The sequence below is a fragment of the Mustela nivalis genome, assembly GCF_964662115.1.
Source record: "Mustela nivalis genome assembly, chromosome: 7".
Classification (NCBI taxonomy): Eukaryota; Metazoa; Chordata; class Mammalia; order Carnivora; family Mustelidae; genus Mustela; species Mustela nivalis.
In genome coordinates, this window is record NC_139026.1 from 7678908 (window position 1) to 7695494 (window position 16587).

Here is a 16587-nt window from a genome sequence, read left to right on the forward strand (position 1 = left end):
TTTAGAGCTGCTCTGAGGGGGATACCGTTAGGTCAGTTCAGGAGCAGATGAGACCCCCAGAGCCCAGGTCGCAGCGGCACGAGGCAGAGTCACCAGAGTCCTCCCCACGGAGAGCAGCAGGATTACAGACCAGGGGTTCCATCTTACCTTCCTTGTCCATGCGGAAACCGAACTCATCGTAGCAGAACTCTGGCTGTTCCACTGACTCTTCCTTCTAGAAGCAGGATTAGGAAGAGTCAGTTGTGTGGCCACCAGTCCGGGACCACAGATTCTGGAAGGTGCCCCCCACACTGATGCCTGCTGAAATCCCACCAGCTTTCAAGACTCAGATCAAAGGCTACACCTTCCTTGAAGCCTCTGGGTCATCACTCAGCTGCAGGGGCCGCCACCTCCTCAGACTGGCCCAGCATTTTCCTTGCTATCCTCAGAGGTCAAAGATAATAAGATCAAGGTAAGAAAGAGGAGATTTTATGCATTTCTGTGTCTCAATAATATAATGAGCACACGGTGCCTAATACTTTTCCTCCAACCTAATGACTAATTCCCAGAAGACATGGAGCTAAGATGCCATCTCTGATGGTTGCTTCTGAGCCCAAGTGAACACAGTGGGGTGGCTACCCCCTACCCTCCCAGGAAGCCTAAAGCCACAGCCTGGGCACAGAGCTGTACCTGCGTATACTTGGCCAAGATCTCCTGGGGCCACATGCTCGGAGTCAGGGCTGAGAAGGGGCCACTGGCAGAAGGTATGTGGTTTCCTAAAATCAAGGAGGATCAGGAATAGGAAATTGAGCAAATGCAGGGCATTCAGGGGGAAAATTCAATGTGGGACGTCCCCCACTAACCCCCAACAAGGGCCTCAGCAGAAAAGGGACTACTCCATTGAAAGTGGGATGGATGGGGGAGGGGAAGACACCTAAAAATAAGCAACTTTCTGGAAAAGAAAAAAAGGAGCATGTTACAAAACATAACCAAATTTCATCTCCTTGCTTCTTCTCCCCCAAGTGTGAGGATTTGCAGGCTGGAGGGAGGCATTCGGAGAACCTGGAGATCTGAGCCATGAAAAGTTGTGGTGACTCTGCTGCCCGGTAGGAGGACCTCCTCCTTTCTTACACTCTCATCCTCAAAGGTCTATCCTGTTTCCACTCCACTGGATGGGCATTCCAGTTGAGACCCTCCCCTCCTCCTGGACAGCCTCTCACCCATTTCCAGCCCAGGGCCTGCCTCCCACCTGACATTGTGTGGAGAGGTGGGGCAAGTCTTCTGCAAATCCACAATCAGTAGGCTTCCTGGCCTATTATTCTACAGCTGGAAGATTCCTGGGGCTTCATCTGGTCCAGAAATATCTGCCCTGGTAGGAGAGCAGAGGGGAAAGTCATTATAATGCAGCCGCTCTCCTGGGAGTTCTTGCCACCCACTACTCTGATTTTGCTGGCCAAGGGGCAGTGAGAAGGAAAAGTCACACTTGAAATAAACACCTCCTATTCTGAACATTTCGTCTAGGACAGGATACATGAAACACGCTGAAGAAGCTACAAAACCGATGTTACCAGCTCTGTGAGCCAAGAGGAGTGCCTGCTCCATTCATTATTAAAGGAAAGAATTATACACACAGGCTTCCCGATGCCCTAGGCTCAGGCAAACGCTTTTTCAAAAGCAAAGGCAAAACAACCAAACCTCCATGAATAGGTTTTCCGAGCTAGATTGTTTGAGGAACCATTTAGCGGAATACAACTTAGCTTCTGAGTCAGTACCTCGACTTCAGCCCAGCACTGACATTTTCCCTGTCACCAAACCATTCGCTCTACCACATTCTCCGCTAACCTTGTAGCTGGGAAACCAGGAGGCTGTGATCTAATCCAGATCTCCCCTATTACCACTGAAATTCCTGCCTCTGTCCCTTTTTTGTCCTCTCAAAAAATGAGGACTCGACAATAAAAAGACAAAATGGGTGAAAGTTCCACATACACTTTTCTCCAAAGAGATGTAAATGGCCAATGAACAGGTAAAAAGATCATTCATCAGGGAAATGCAAAATGAAACCTCAGTGAGGTGCCATTTCACACCCGCTAGGAAGACTGTGACCAGGAAGACCGTAAGTGTGGACGGGGACATGGAGAGAGCAGAACACTTACACTGCAGATGCTGCGTGAGAGGGAAAATGAAGAAGCTGCTGCTGAGAACAGTCTGGCTGGCTGTCAAAAAGGTAAACACGGAGTTCCCACATGCCCCAGTACTTCCACTCCTGTAGTCACTCACCCAAGAGAAATGAAAGCATGTCCGACCGCCCAGAAACTTGGACATGGATGTTCACAGCAGCATTATTCATCATAATCAAAAAGGAGAAACAAGCCAATTGATGAATGGATATACAAAATGTCTGGATCATACACATACAGTGGAAAATTATTTAGCCATAAAAAGGAGCAAAGTACCAGGGGCACCTGGGTGGCTGTTGCTAAGTATCTGCCTTTGGCTCAGAGTCCTGGGATCAAGCCCCACATTGGGCTCCGGGCTCAGAGGGAAGCCTGCTTCTCCTCCCTCTTTTGCTGTGTTTCTGTCAAATAAATAAATAAACTCTTTAAAAAAGAAAAAAGGAGGGAAGTACTGACACATGCGGCTCTGCCAATGAACCCTGAGAACATTACGTCCAGTGAAAGAGGCCCCTCACAAGAGGGTGAAGACTGTATGATTCTATTTAAGTGAAATGCCCAAAAGAGGCAAATCCAATGGTAGAAAGTAGGCCAGTGGCTACCAAGGGTTGGGGGAGACAGAATGACCACTAACAGGGTTTCCATTTGGGGAGTGATGAAAAATGTTCTAGAATGGGATGCTGGTGATAGTTGCATAACAGTATGAAATATGAGAACCACTCAATTGCACACTTTAAATAAAAATGGTGGGGACACCTGGGTGGCTCAGTGGGTTAAGGCGCTGCCTTCGGCTTGGGTCATGATCTCAGGGTCCTGGGATCGAGTCCCGCATCGGGCTCTCTGCTCAGCAGGGAGCCTGTTTCCCTCTCGCTCTCTCTACCTGCCTCTCTGCCTACTTGTGATCTCTGTCAAATAAATAAATAAGATCTTTAAAATAAATAAATAAATAAAATGGTGAATTTTATAGCATGTAAATTATATCTCAATTTTTAAAAAGAAAAAAACATCAATTTGAGGTGTCCTCTAACTCTCTAACTTCTCATTTGTAACCTGCTCCTAGTAGATCTAGAAAGAATCTATTATTACCTGAGCTTCAACAGAAATGTAGTTTCTGGAGCAGTTTCCTCAGCCTTTTCTGAATATTAAGGCTTTTATTCCCAAGTAGGGAATAAAGGCTTGGACTCTGTGAAAGAAACGAGGGTAGCTGAAATATTTTGGGACAAGCTGCCTTCCAGGTTTGAAACTATGTTCCTCCAGATCCAGACCTCAAGAAATGTCTTCTCCTTCCATTTTTCAGGAGGCTGCTGCTGCTCTGGCCCATAGCAGTGCCTCACCTTCTGCACACCCTCTGCCACAGAATTCTGGTAGACCAGAAGTATCAGATGACTGACAAAGAAGCAAAAAAGAAAAATCAAAGGGAGCTTTGGGAAAACATCACCCTATGGACCCTTAACTTGAGCATATATGTTCATAGTGGGCAGGCGACAAAATCCCTGTTCTCTTTAAAGACACATTTGCAAATCTGGGAGCAAAAGAGTCATCTTGTAGCTCATATGGGCATAGCTCAGGTCGTGACCAACCTCTCCTCCTGCCTCAGACACAACCCAACCATGCCACATTTGGACTAACTGCTCATCAGGGAGGCCTTGCTGCCTAATAGGAGAGCTGCTCTGTGCTGCTTCCAGACAAGAACCACTGACAGCCAGATGGCAGAATCAACTTCCCTAACAGGTTGGCCATCCTAAGCTTGTCTGTTCTGCATAAGGATAATACTGAAAACAGAATGTCTTCCTGGTACCCGGGTGGCTCAGTGGTTAAGTGTCCGACTCTTGATTTTGGCTCAGGTCATGATGTCAGGGTCATGGGACTGAGCCCTGCGTGGGGCTCCATGCTCACTGGGGAGTCTGCTTGAGGAGTCACGCCCTCTGCCCCTCGCCGCCACTTGCGTGTGTGCATGCACTCTCTAATAAATAAATCTTAATAAAAAGAATGTTTTCCTTCAGTTTAACAGATATGTAGGGCCAGGTTTAAATGAGAATATCATGCTGAATGGAGCAATTCCTATTTTTACATTAAAGGGAATAAACTAGAAGTTTTAAAATCCCGTCATCATTCAATCCTTGTAACACATTTTGAAGTAGGTACCTCTACATTCATTATACAGAAGAAAATAAGAGACCCACATACAGTTTTCCAAATAAACTCCAACCATGTACCCTCCTACAAAACCATGCCACCTCTCTATCCTGCCTGGTGAACAGATGTCACACAGCCACCAGCTAGATCGTCACCAGCGTCCTCCTCATTGACGCCACAGAGGAGGTTTCTTCCGGAGGGACCCAGAAACTGTGAAGGAGGCAGGCGTAGCTGACAGTGGAGGAAATGAGCTATCTCTGGTTGTGGAGATCTCAGGGGAACATGAAGACAATCCTCATCTTGGCTTGCCTCCCACTCATTCACTCAGCAAACATGTCCTGAGTGCCACCACAATCCAGGCATGGTTCTAAGGGCTGCGATGCAATGGTGAAAATCAGAAGCCCCAGGCATTACATTAGAGAATCAGACAATAAGTATAAAAATAGCTGAGTCAGATCACGATAACTACAGTACAAGAAAAATAAAGAAGGTAAAACTACAGTGTAGAGAAGACCGGGGTTATGTATAATAAAATGGTCAGGAAAAGCTTCTGAGGGTAAGGTCGCATGTGAGCAAAGTCCAAAACAGAAGGAAGGGAGGGATCGAGTCATGTGGCCATGGGAGGGAAAAGGGATGCAGGCAGCAGGAATATCAAGCACAAAGCCTTTGAGGCAGGAACATACTTGGGAGGCTGGAACAGCGGCAAGGTGGCCAGTGGACTGGGAATGAGGAAAGCGAGAGCAAACTGGGGTGGGAGACACCACAGGAGTCACGAAGGACCTGACCACTGTGTGCAGACTTTGGATCTTATTCTCAGTGAGGTGGGCATCACAGCAGGGTTCTGAGCAGAGGTGAACCTGAATAAGACTTGGGTTTTAAAAGCTCTCTGGCTGCTGTGCGGAGAAGGCTGCAAACAGGAGGCTTGCCTGTGTCGCGGGTGGGAATGACACTGGCTTTGCTCTGATGGGACGAGCAAGAGATGGTCGGATTCTAGGTCTGTTTTAAAGAGTCTCTGCAACAATATATATTTGCCACATCTCCCACCGACTGCTCTGAGTCTCCCAGCAGGAGCCGGATATGATATTGCTAAGCTGGGCGGGCAGGTTTTTCCAGCCTCTGGTTGCTATGGAAACCTTCCTGAAAGCAGCCATCTGGAAGCCGAAAAAACTGGATAAGAAGTTAGCCACGTCACCAGTGGCCCTGTTGTTGTCACAAGGGTACTGAGAGGCAAACTTCTGAAAACCAGGATAAACGCAAGCAACTTTGAGGTGCTACAGAAGGAATTTTTTAAATTAAATTTACATGCTTAAAGGCATCTTTTTACTCTGCCTCCAGTATATTTCTCCCTAGTCTGCCAATCTTACGATTTCCTGTAAGACAAATTTTGCTCACAAAGCAAAGACTGTCAGATATCGCTGTAAATCTGTGTGTTGAAAGGCGTGCTCACTCTTGATACAGATCAAGGAGATTTTATACTTCATCCACTCTTGACCTACTATTTTAATTTTCTTGACAGTAATTCAGGGTTGCTATAAGTATTCTAAATGGCTGATATCCTAAAGACTATTTTTCTCTGTAAGAAAACGAAAGGACACAGAAAAACTATTGATAAAAACTAACTGGGTGAAAGAAGTGCAAGGCCAGGAAAGTCCCAAGAAAGGCTTGAGTAAGATAATAATGGAACTACTATAAATGCTTTAAAAATTAAAATTTTGGGGCGCCTGGGTGGCTCAGTGGGTTAAGCCGCTGCCTTCGGCTCAGGTCATGATCTCGGGGTCCTGGGATAGAGTCCCGCATCGGGCTCTCTGCTCAGCAGGAAGCCTGCTTCCTCCTCCTCTTTCTCTCTGCCTGTCTCTCTGCCTACTTGTGATCTCTCTCTGTCAAATAAATAAATAAAATCTTTAAAAAAAAAAATTAAAATCTTGGGGCACGTGGGTGCCCCCGTTAACCTGTTAAGTGTCCAACTTTTGATCTCAGGCAGGGCTGTGAGTTCAAGCCCTGACTTGGGCTCCATGCTGGATGTGGAGCCTACTTAAAAAAAAAAAAAAATTAAAATCTTAAAGACCTAAATATGACATCTGAAACCATTAAACTCCTAGAAGAATACATAGGCAGTAATTTCTTTGAAATTGGCTTTTGCGGGGAGCCTGGGTGGCTCAGTGGGTTAAGGCCTCTGCCTTCAGCTCAGGTCATGATCCCAGGGTCCTGGGATCAAGCCCTGCATCGGGCTCTCTGCTCGGCAGGGAGCCTGCTTCCCTTCCTCTCTGCCTACCTTTCTGCCTACTTGTGATCTCTGTCAAATAAATAAATAAAATCTTAAAAAAAAGAAAGAAAGAAAGAAAGAGAGAGAGAGAGAGAAAGAAAGAAAGAAAGAAAGAAAGGAAGGAAGGAAGAAAGAAAGAAATTGGCCTTTGCAACATTTTTGTAGATAGGTCCCCTGAGGCAAGGGAAAAAAAGCAAAAATAGAAATATTGGGACTATACAAAATATAAAACTTCTAGGCGAGGTAAGAAACCATCAACAAAAAGAAAACAACCAGTTAAATGGGAGCAGACATCTGCAAATGATATATTTGATAAAGGGTTAGTATCCAAATTATACAAGTAACTTACACAACTCGACACCAAAAAAAAAACCAAATAATTTGATTAAAAAATGGGCAGAGGACCTGAACAGTTTTCCAAAGACAACATACAGATGGTCAACAGACAAACAAAAAGAGGTTCCACATCACTCATCATCAGGGAAATGCAAATCAAAACCACAATGAAATATCACCTTATATCTGTCCAAACAGGCAGAATAAAAAAGGCAAGAGAAACAACTGTTGATGAGGATGCAGGGAAAAGGAATCCTTGTGCAGTGTTGGTATGAATGCAAATTGGTGTAGTCACCATGGAAAACAGTATGGAAGTTCCTCAAAAAGTTACAAATAGAAATACTATATAATCCACTAATTACACTATTGGGTATTTATTCATTAAAAAAAAATCTCAATTGAAAAGACATATGCACCCCTATCCTTACTGCATTATTTACAACTGCCAAGATAGGGAAGAAACCCAGCTGTCCATTGATAGATGAATGGATAAAGACGACGTACTCCTCACCCACAGAGACACATGCACACACACAAACACAAATGGAATACTACTCAGCCATAAAAAGGATGAGATCTTGACACTTATGTTAGCATGGATGGACCTGGAGAATATTATGCTAAGTGAAATAAACCAGAGAAAGACAAATACATGATTTCACTTTTATGTAGATTCCAAAAAATAAAACAAGAAAACAAACAGAAAGCAAAAATAGACCTGTAAATACAGAGGACAAATTAATGGTTGCCAGAGGTAAAGGGGGTTGGGGGGGGTGGGCAAAACGGGAGAAGAGCAGTGGGAGATACAAGCCTTCTGTGCCTGGAGTTTTCTTTGTGGAAGGGTTTCCAAAAATAACTTATTTAATAGAGTTAATGCAATTCAGACTGTCTTTTTCTTCTTGAGTTTTGGTAGTTTGTGCACTTACAAGGAATTTGTCCATTATCTAAGTTGTTGGATGTATTGGTGAATTTAATGCAAAGTAGGCAAAGAACAACAACAACAAAAAATCATAGGTAACAAAGATAACAGAAATTAGGTAAGTGGAAACAGAAATCTAGAGGAAAAACCAATGAAACCAAATTCTGCTCCTTTGAGAAGATCAATAAAGTCTATAAACCTCTGACAGTGAACCAGAAAAAAAGTGAGAAGACACCGATTATCAAAATCAGGAATGAAAGAGGATATATCACTACAGATCCTAGAGGTTGTCATATATATATATCTTCATTTGTGCTTGTACATATATGAATGCTTCCATCACCAAAGGGGCTGACCCCCCGTGGGTCTCTAGGTCTCAAATTCAATACATCTAAGAAGGGACTCGTTAGGCCATTTTGGGAAAAGTGCTCATGCCTGGTCTTTCATGTTTGGCAGTGGCTGTTGAGTATTAATGATTGGTCCAGTTCAAGTCTGCATTCACCCAGAACCAAATGACTAGGCTCAGAGAAATGAAGTCATGTAAATGTAAATAGCTTCCTAGAATTATGTAGTCAGAAAGAGTAAGTAAAGGAAGCAGTCTCAAAAAGTGTGGGCTCAGTGTGGTAGGGAGATTGTTGTTTTCCACACACCCAGAAGAAGGGAGAATATGGGGTAAATCAAACACCAGTTAGTGATTACCTATAAATTTGACTTTTATTTACTTTTTTTTTTTCATTCGCTGATGTTCATTCATTCATCTAATGTATCTAACACATGCTTATTGAGAGACTTCCGAGTGCCAGGGTTGTGGAGGGAAACAAGATGCAGTCTAGTCATGTGGTGTCAGTTGGCCAAAAAAGAAAAAGGGATAAAAATGCTAAGAGGCCCGGTGAGTTACGGCCTCTGCCTTTGGCTCAGGTCATGATCCCAGGGTCCTGGGATCAAGCCCCGCATCATGCTCTCTGCTTGGTGGGGAGCCTGCTTCCCCCTCTCTCTCTCTCTGCCTGCCTCTCCGCCTACTTATGCTCTCTGTCAAATAAATAAATAAAGTCTTTTTTTAAAAAAAGTAAAAAAAATGCTAAGAGGTAAGTCTGTGATAGACTTAATTCACAATACTTTATAGGAACATATGGAGAAAACCCCAACTCAAGGCAGGGAAGAATCATGAAGGTATATTAGGTATCTCTGATGCATTACAAATTACTCTAAAGCTTAGTGGCTTAATACAGAAATAATCATTTACTATCTCTTATTGGTTTCTATGGGTCAGAAATTCAGGAGCATCTCAGTAGAGAGATTCTGGCTCGTGAAAGAGGAGAATCTCTCCTAACATTACTGTTAGATGTTGGCTGAGCCTACAGTCATCTGAAGGCTTGAGATTAAGGGATCTACATTCTTTCTTTTTTTTTTTTTTAGTAAGTTTTTTTTTTTTAAAGATTTTATTTATTTGAAAGACACAGATCATAAGTAGGCAGAAAGGCAGGCAGAGAGAGAGGGAGAAGCAGGCTCCCTGATGAGCAGAGAGCCCGATGCGGGGCTCAATCCCAGGACCCTGGGATCATGACTTGAGCCAAAGGCAGAGGCTTTAACCCACTGAGCCACCCAGGCGCCCCAGGGATCTACTTTCAAGGTGGCTCACTGAAGTGGCTTGCAAAGTTGGTGCCCCTCCATGGGGCCCCTTGAGTGTCCTTACAGCTTGGCAGCTGACTTTCCTCCAGAGCAAGTGATTCAAGAGATGATGGAAGCTGCAATGCAATTTATGGTCTGTCCTTGAAAGTTACACATGGTCACTACTGCCATAATTGGTCACAGAGGTTAACTGTGGCTCATTATGGAGAGGGCCTACACAAGGGTGTAAATACTAGGAGGTAGAAACATTTGGTACCATCTTGGAGGCTGGCTACTGTAAAAGGCTTCTTTCTATGACCAGGTGTTACTTTGAGTCAGTATGAACAGGAGTCTACCTGACAGATAAGGAGAAGACCATTAGAGACTAAAGAATGGAGACATTTGGGCAGCTGATAGGAGTAGGCCAAGCTGATTCCAAAATTTAAATGAATAAGCAATGGAATCAGAGTACTCAAAATAATTTTGAAAAAGCAGAAAGTTGGAGAACTCACACTACCTGATTTCAATATTTACTATAAAGCTATAGTACACTGTGGCATTGGCATAACGACAGACATATAGAATAATGGAAGAGAATAAGCAGTACAGAAATAGATCCATACATATTGCCAATTAATGTTATGGGTTGAACTGTGTTCCCAAAAAAGATATGTTGATGTCCCAATCCCCAGTACCTCAGAATGTGACCTTATTTGGAAATTGGGTCTTTATAATTTAACCAACTTAAGATGATATCATTAAGGTAAGCCCTAATTCAATATGACTGTTGTCCTTATAAAAAGGGGAAATTTGGACGTAGACATATACAGAGGAAAGACAGTGGGAAGAGATACAGGGAGAATACTGTGTGAAGAAGAGACTGGAACTACACTGTAACAAGCCAAGGAATATGTGGGGCTAGCAGAAGCTGGAAACAGCAAGGAAAGATCCTTTCAGAATGAGCAAGGCCCTGATGACACCTTGATTTCAGACTTCTGCCTTCTAAAACTGTGAGATAATATTATTGTCATTCTGAATCACTCATCTGTGACACTTTATTATGGTAGCCCCAGAAATGATTACAATTAATTTTCAGCAAAAAATATAAATATATATAATATAAATATATATAAATTTATAAATTAATATTTATAAGTATATATAAACATAAATAAATATAAATATAAAGACAATACAATGGAGAAAGGATAGTCTTTTCAACAGATGATCCTAGAAGAACTGGATAGCCATTGGTAAAAAAAAAAAAATTTACCTTACTCCATACCTCAGACTATATACAAAAAATTAAATGGATTTTTTAAATCTATTTAATCTCAAAATGGATCACAGGCCTAAATGTAAAACCTAACATTAAAACTTTATTTATTTATTTATTTATTTAAGAGAGAAAGAGACAGAGAGAGAGTGTAGGGTGGAGGGGCAGACAGAGGTTCAAGCAGACTCTGCCCTGAGAATGGAGTCCAATATGGAGCTTGATTTCCCCACCATAAGATCATGACCAGAGCTGAAACCAAGAGTCAGACGCTTAACCAACTGTGCCACCCAGGCACGCATATACATACATACACACACACACACACACACACACACACACACACACATTTTTTTTTTTTAAAGTAAGCTCTAAGCCCAATGTAGGGCTCAAACTCATGACCCTGAAATGAGGCATGGCATACTCTATCGACTGAGCCAGCCAGGTGCTCTAAACACTAAACACTAAAACTTCTAGGAGAAAACAGGAAAAAATGTTTGTGACATTGGTTAGGCAAAGATTCCTTAGATTTTAAACTAAAAGCAAAACTTATACACACACAAAAAGATTAATTTGACTTTATTAAATCAAAGCCACAGATGGTAAATATGTTCAAATCAGATATCTGGTAAGGGACATGAATCCAGAATATTAGGAATTCTCAAAACTCAGTAAGAAAAAAAAAATTTAAAAAGGTAGGGGTGGGGTGCCTGGGTGTCTCAGTGGGTTAAAGCCTCTGCCTTCAGCTCAGGTGATGATCTCAGGGTCCTGGGATCGAGCCCCGCATCAGGCTCTCTGCTCGGCAGGGAGCCTGCTTCCTCCCTCTCTCTCTGCCTGCCTCTCTGCCTACTTATGATCTCTGTCTGTCAAATAAATAAATAAAATCTTTAAAAAAAAAAAAAAAGGTAGGGGTGAAGATTCAAATAGAAACATTTTCAGGGGTGCTTGGCATGCTCTGTAGGAAGAGCACAAGACTCTTAATCTCCAGGTTGTGAGTCTGAGGCCCACAATGGGTGTAGAGATTATTTAAATAAATAGACAGATAAAAGAAACATTTTCAAATTAGATATATAGATGACAAGTATGCAGACAAATACTCAACATTATTAGTCACTAGGGAAATGCAAATTAAAACCACAATTAGATATTACCACACAAATATTAAACAGTTAAAATAAAAAACCAAACACTACCATCAACAATATCAAATGCTGACGATGATGCAGAGCAACTAGAACTCTCCTACAGTGCTGGTGGGAATGCAAAATGGCACAGCAATTTTGGAAGAAAGTTTGGAAGTTTCTTATAAAGTTAAACATAACTTAGATAACCCAGCAATCCTACTCCTAGGTATATTTGAGTGAAATGAAAACTTTAGCTTCCCAAAATCTTGCATGTAGGGGTCCCTGGGTGGCTCAATCTTAAGCATCTGCCTTCAGCTCAGGTCATGAGCCCAGGGTCCTGGGATCAAGCCCCACATTGGGCTCCCTGCTCAGCGGGAAGCCTGCTTTTCCCTCTCCCACTCCCCTTCCTTGTGCTCCTTTCCTCACTGTCAAATAAATAAAACCTTTTTTAAAAAATCTGTATGTAAATGTTTGCAGCAGCTTTATCCATAATTGCCAAAATCTGAAAACAACCCAATGTCCTTTAACTGGTAAACAGATTAAGAACTGTGATACATTCATATAATGGACTGATCAGTAAACAAACAAAAAAACAAAGAAACTACTACTGACACACTCAACAACACAGATAAATTTCAAATGTGTTAGGCTAAAGAAAAGTCAGGGGCGCCTGGGTGGTTCAGTGGGTTAAGCCTCTGCCTTTGGCTCAGGTCGTGGCCTCAGGGTCCTGGAATTGGGCCCTGCATCGGGCTCTCTGCTCCACAAGCAGGGAGCCTGCTTCTCCATCTCTCTCTGCCTGCCTCTCTGCCTACTGATCTCTCTATGTCGAGTAGATAAAATCTTAAAAAAAGAAAAAAATGAACTTAGAAATCAAAAAAGAAAAGAAGTCAGACTGAAAAAGATACATACTGCAAGATTCCATCTTTAGGACACCCTGGAAAAAGCAAACAATAGGTACAGAAAATAGACCAGTAGTTTCTACAGGATGGGAGGAGGAGGAAGAGTTAACTACTTAGCTCTCCAGGGTAATTTGGGGAGGTGAGAGAACTGTTCTACATGTTGACTGTTGGTAATTACATGACTCTGTATTTGCCAGAGCTTGCAGAACTGCACACTAAAAGGAGTGAATTTTATCATATGTAAATTATACCTTAACATAAAATTAGAAAAGAAACATCATGCTTAGTGAAAGAAACCAGACACAAGAGTATAAAAATTCCAGTTGTGGGGACTAAGGAAATATGTACACTATTTATTGTCTAACATTAAGTGAAAACATTATAATGCTGCAATGGACACCCAGAAATGTGTAAATCCTTCAGTCATTCACTCCCCAAATATTTCTCCAATACATATTATGTGCTAGGGCAACAATGATTTACAATGTAGAGGGGAAAAATCAAACAGAAAAAAAACAGATGGAGAAATAAATGAAAACTCCCTAGTGTGGGAGGTACTCTGAATAATACAAAAGGCTGATGTGATATAAAATCCAGGGAAGGAATCTTGGAAGTACTATTTGGGTTGATACCTGACGGACAGGAAAGTAGCCTTGCAAAGATCTAGGAATGGAGGAAGGAATGGACGGAAGGAATGACAAATCCAAATGCTCTGCTCTGATGTGGGCAAGACCTTGGAGAAATAGGAAAGAGCCCAGTGTAACTGAAACACAACGAACGAGAGGAGCAATAAGAGGAAATGGGAGAGGTAGAGGCACCTAGATCACCAAGGGATTGTAAGTCACGGTAAAGGATTTAGATTTTAAGGACACTGGGAATCCATTCACAAAGGGCCCTAGATGTGACTGTTGTACGGCAAATGGCTTGTAGAGAGACAAGTGTAGGTGCACGGAGACAAGTGAGGAAGGGCAAGGTCCAGGAAACAAGTGATGGGAGCTGTGACAGTGGAGGTAGAGATGAAGAGACGTGAATGGATTCAGGATAGAATCAGAAGAATCAACAAGCCTTGCCACTGGATGGGATATGATGAACAAAAAAAGGAAGCAAGCAAAAGTGAGGCTTGGGTTTCTGGTCTGAATCCTGGGATTATGAGGATGCCCTTATATGGAGGAGGGTGGGAAAAAAAAGATTTGAGGGAAGAAGGGATTATGAGTTGAGGGATAATGAAATTTTCCTTAGATATCCAATTGGAGGCAAGAAGTTGGTAATTGGAGGCAAGAAGTTGGTAACTGGATATAAAAGTGTACATCCCTGTAGAACTGTCAGAACTAAAGAGATAAAGTTTGGGAGTCTTTCGTTCATCTATCCAACCATTTTTTTTTTTTTTTTTTGAGCAACTACCATGTGCCGGACACTGTTCCATGTTCTAGGGAGTAAACAAGTGCTAGCATGTAAAACAAGATAGACAAAATTCTTGCTCCTGTGAACCTGGCAGTTTTCTCATCTGTAAAAGGGGATGACAAATGAGAAAAAGTAAATAAATACTTATCACAATACCTGGCACATAGCATGTCTTACTAAATGCCGGCTATTAATGTTGGTGACAGAAAACAGACAATAAGTAAATAAGTGAATAAGGTAATTTCAGAGTAATAGTATATACTATGAAGAAAATAACACAGACGAATAGGTTTCAGAGTGACACATAGGGGCAGAAGGGCTACTTTTGATGGGTGGTCAGAGAAGGCCTGAGGAAATGACATTTTATCTGACACCACAGAGATGGTAAGGAACCAGCTCTGCAGAGACCGAGAGGGACAGTCCAAGCAGACGAAATGGCTTGTGCAAGGGTCTTAAAGAACAACAAGAGTTTATTACACTGGAGAAGTAACAGGCCAGTTGGAGGGAGAGTGATGAGGGGAACATAGCAGACAGCACTGGAGATACAGGAAGGAACTCACCTTCAGGGCCCACTACCCACGGCAAAAATGCTGGATTTTATTTTAATGGAAAGCAACTGGAGAGCTTTGAGCAGGGGCATGACATGGTCTGACTTAGGTTTTAAAGAAATCAAAATGGCTGCTGTGTGAAGAATGAACTACAGATGGGTTAAGGATGGAAGGTATTATAGTTGTCCAGGTGAGAGACAGTATCTCCAACCAAAGTAGTTGAGGTGGTGACAAGTTAAGTAGATTCTGGATATAATCTGGAGGAGCAGAGGTAGATAACAGAAATAAAGAATAAAGAAAGAAATCAGTGATGATCTCTGGGTTTTGTGTAGGTCCTATTAACAAAGATGAGGGAAGACTCGGGGGAGAGCAAGTTTCAGAGTTAGGAATCAAGAGATCTGCTTTGGTCATGCTAAGTTGGGATGCCTATTAGACCTCTAAGTGGAGATGTCATGTAGACAACTGTATAGATGAATATAAAGTTCACAGAAATCAGAACTACATCTGGGAATCATTAGGACTAGATGTCATGGCCAAGGAGAGAATGCAGAATAGGGGGCCTAGAACCAAATCTTAGAACATTCTAATACTTAGAAGTTAGGTAGGAAAAGAACAGGAAATAAAATTTGAGGGGTAGCCAGTGTAGTAGAAGGAACACTAGTAGTGTGTAGTGCTATAGAAATCAAAAGGAGGGGGCACCTGGGTGGCTAAGTGGGTTAAAGCCTCTGCCTTTGGCTCAGGTCATGATCCCAGGGTCCTGGGATCAAGTCCCACATCGAGCTCTCTGCTCAGCAGGGAGCCTGCTTTCTCCTCTCTCTCTGCCTGCCTCTCTGCCTACTTGTGATCTCTGTCAAATAAATAAATAAATAAATAAAAAAGAAATCAAGAGGAGGAGAAAGAAGAGATCATCAGTGCCATGCACGATGTAGAGGTCAAGTGGTATGAAGACAGAGAATGGCTTACTGGTTCTGCAAGCTGGAGGTTTTGGTAATCTTGACTAGAGTTTTAAATGTTATTGCTGAAGGTGAAAATCCAACTGGAGTGAGTTGTAGAGAGAACAGAAAAGTGGAGTCATCAGCATAAAGACAGTACATGATTTCACCCATTTAAAATACCATACCTACATGTTGAAGGTACTAATAAAAGCAACATTGCTGGGTAAGGTGGTAGGAGTATGGATGTGGCTTATTGGTCTTGATTTTTAATGTTTTCCTTTTTGAAAAAATACAGAGGTATTGCTTAAAAATAATTTTATCACCTGAAAACTTGTACCTGCACATTCATGGCAACATTATTTGTAACAGCCAAAAGTGTAGATAATCCAAATGTCCATCAGCAAATGCATGGGCAAACAAAATGGATACATCCATGCAATGGAATACTATTCAACCATAAAAAGAAATGAAGTACTGACTGGTACAGGCTACAACATGAAACTTGAAAACATGCTCAGTGAAATAATCCAGTCACCAGTCACAAAAGACCATGTACTGCATGATTCCATTTATATGAAATGCCCAGTATGGGTAAATCTATAGAGATAGTAAGTAGATTAGTGGTTGCCAGGGGCTGGAGGGAGGGAGTAATGGGGAAGGACTGCTAATGGCTGTGGGTTTTCTTTTGTGGGTGATGAAAATATTCTGGAACTAGACAACAGTGATGGTTGCACACAGAAACTTCTGAACTGGAAACTTCAAAAAGATGACATTTAGGGCACCTGGCTGGCTCAGTAGGTGAAGCATGTGACTCTTGGTCTCAGGGTTGTGAGTTCAAGTTCCATGCTGCACGCAGAAATTACTTAAAAACTAAAATCTTTTTTTTTTTTTTAAGTGACTTTTATGGTGCATGAATCATACCTCAATTTTAAAAATTACAGTTTCGTATAGTGGAACCCTGAGGACTAAGGAAGTGTCCTCCACAAGCTCCACGG

At 42.2% G+C, this 16587-nt stretch overlaps 1 protein-coding gene across 4 annotated transcripts in view; it reads right to left on the reverse strand.

The window, feature by feature from the left end:
- Nucleotides 1-16587, reverse strand: part of SGSM3 (small G protein signaling modulator 3) — a 46494-nt gene that overhangs the window by 8579 nt on the left and 21328 nt on the right. For all 4 annotated transcript variants that reach the window (XM_082739983.1, XM_082739984.1, XM_082739981.1 and 1 more), the window contains exons 2-4: nt 1229-1348; nt 670-755; nt 148-214 (exon numbers count right to left, since the gene is read on the reverse strand). In XM_082739983.1, the coding sequence (XP_082596109.1) occupies nt 148-214; nt 670-755; nt 1229-1235 (160 nt within the window). In that variant the 5' untranslated portion in view covers nt 1236-1348. The remainder of the gene's footprint in view (nt 1-147; nt 215-669; nt 756-1228; nt 1349-16587) is intronic.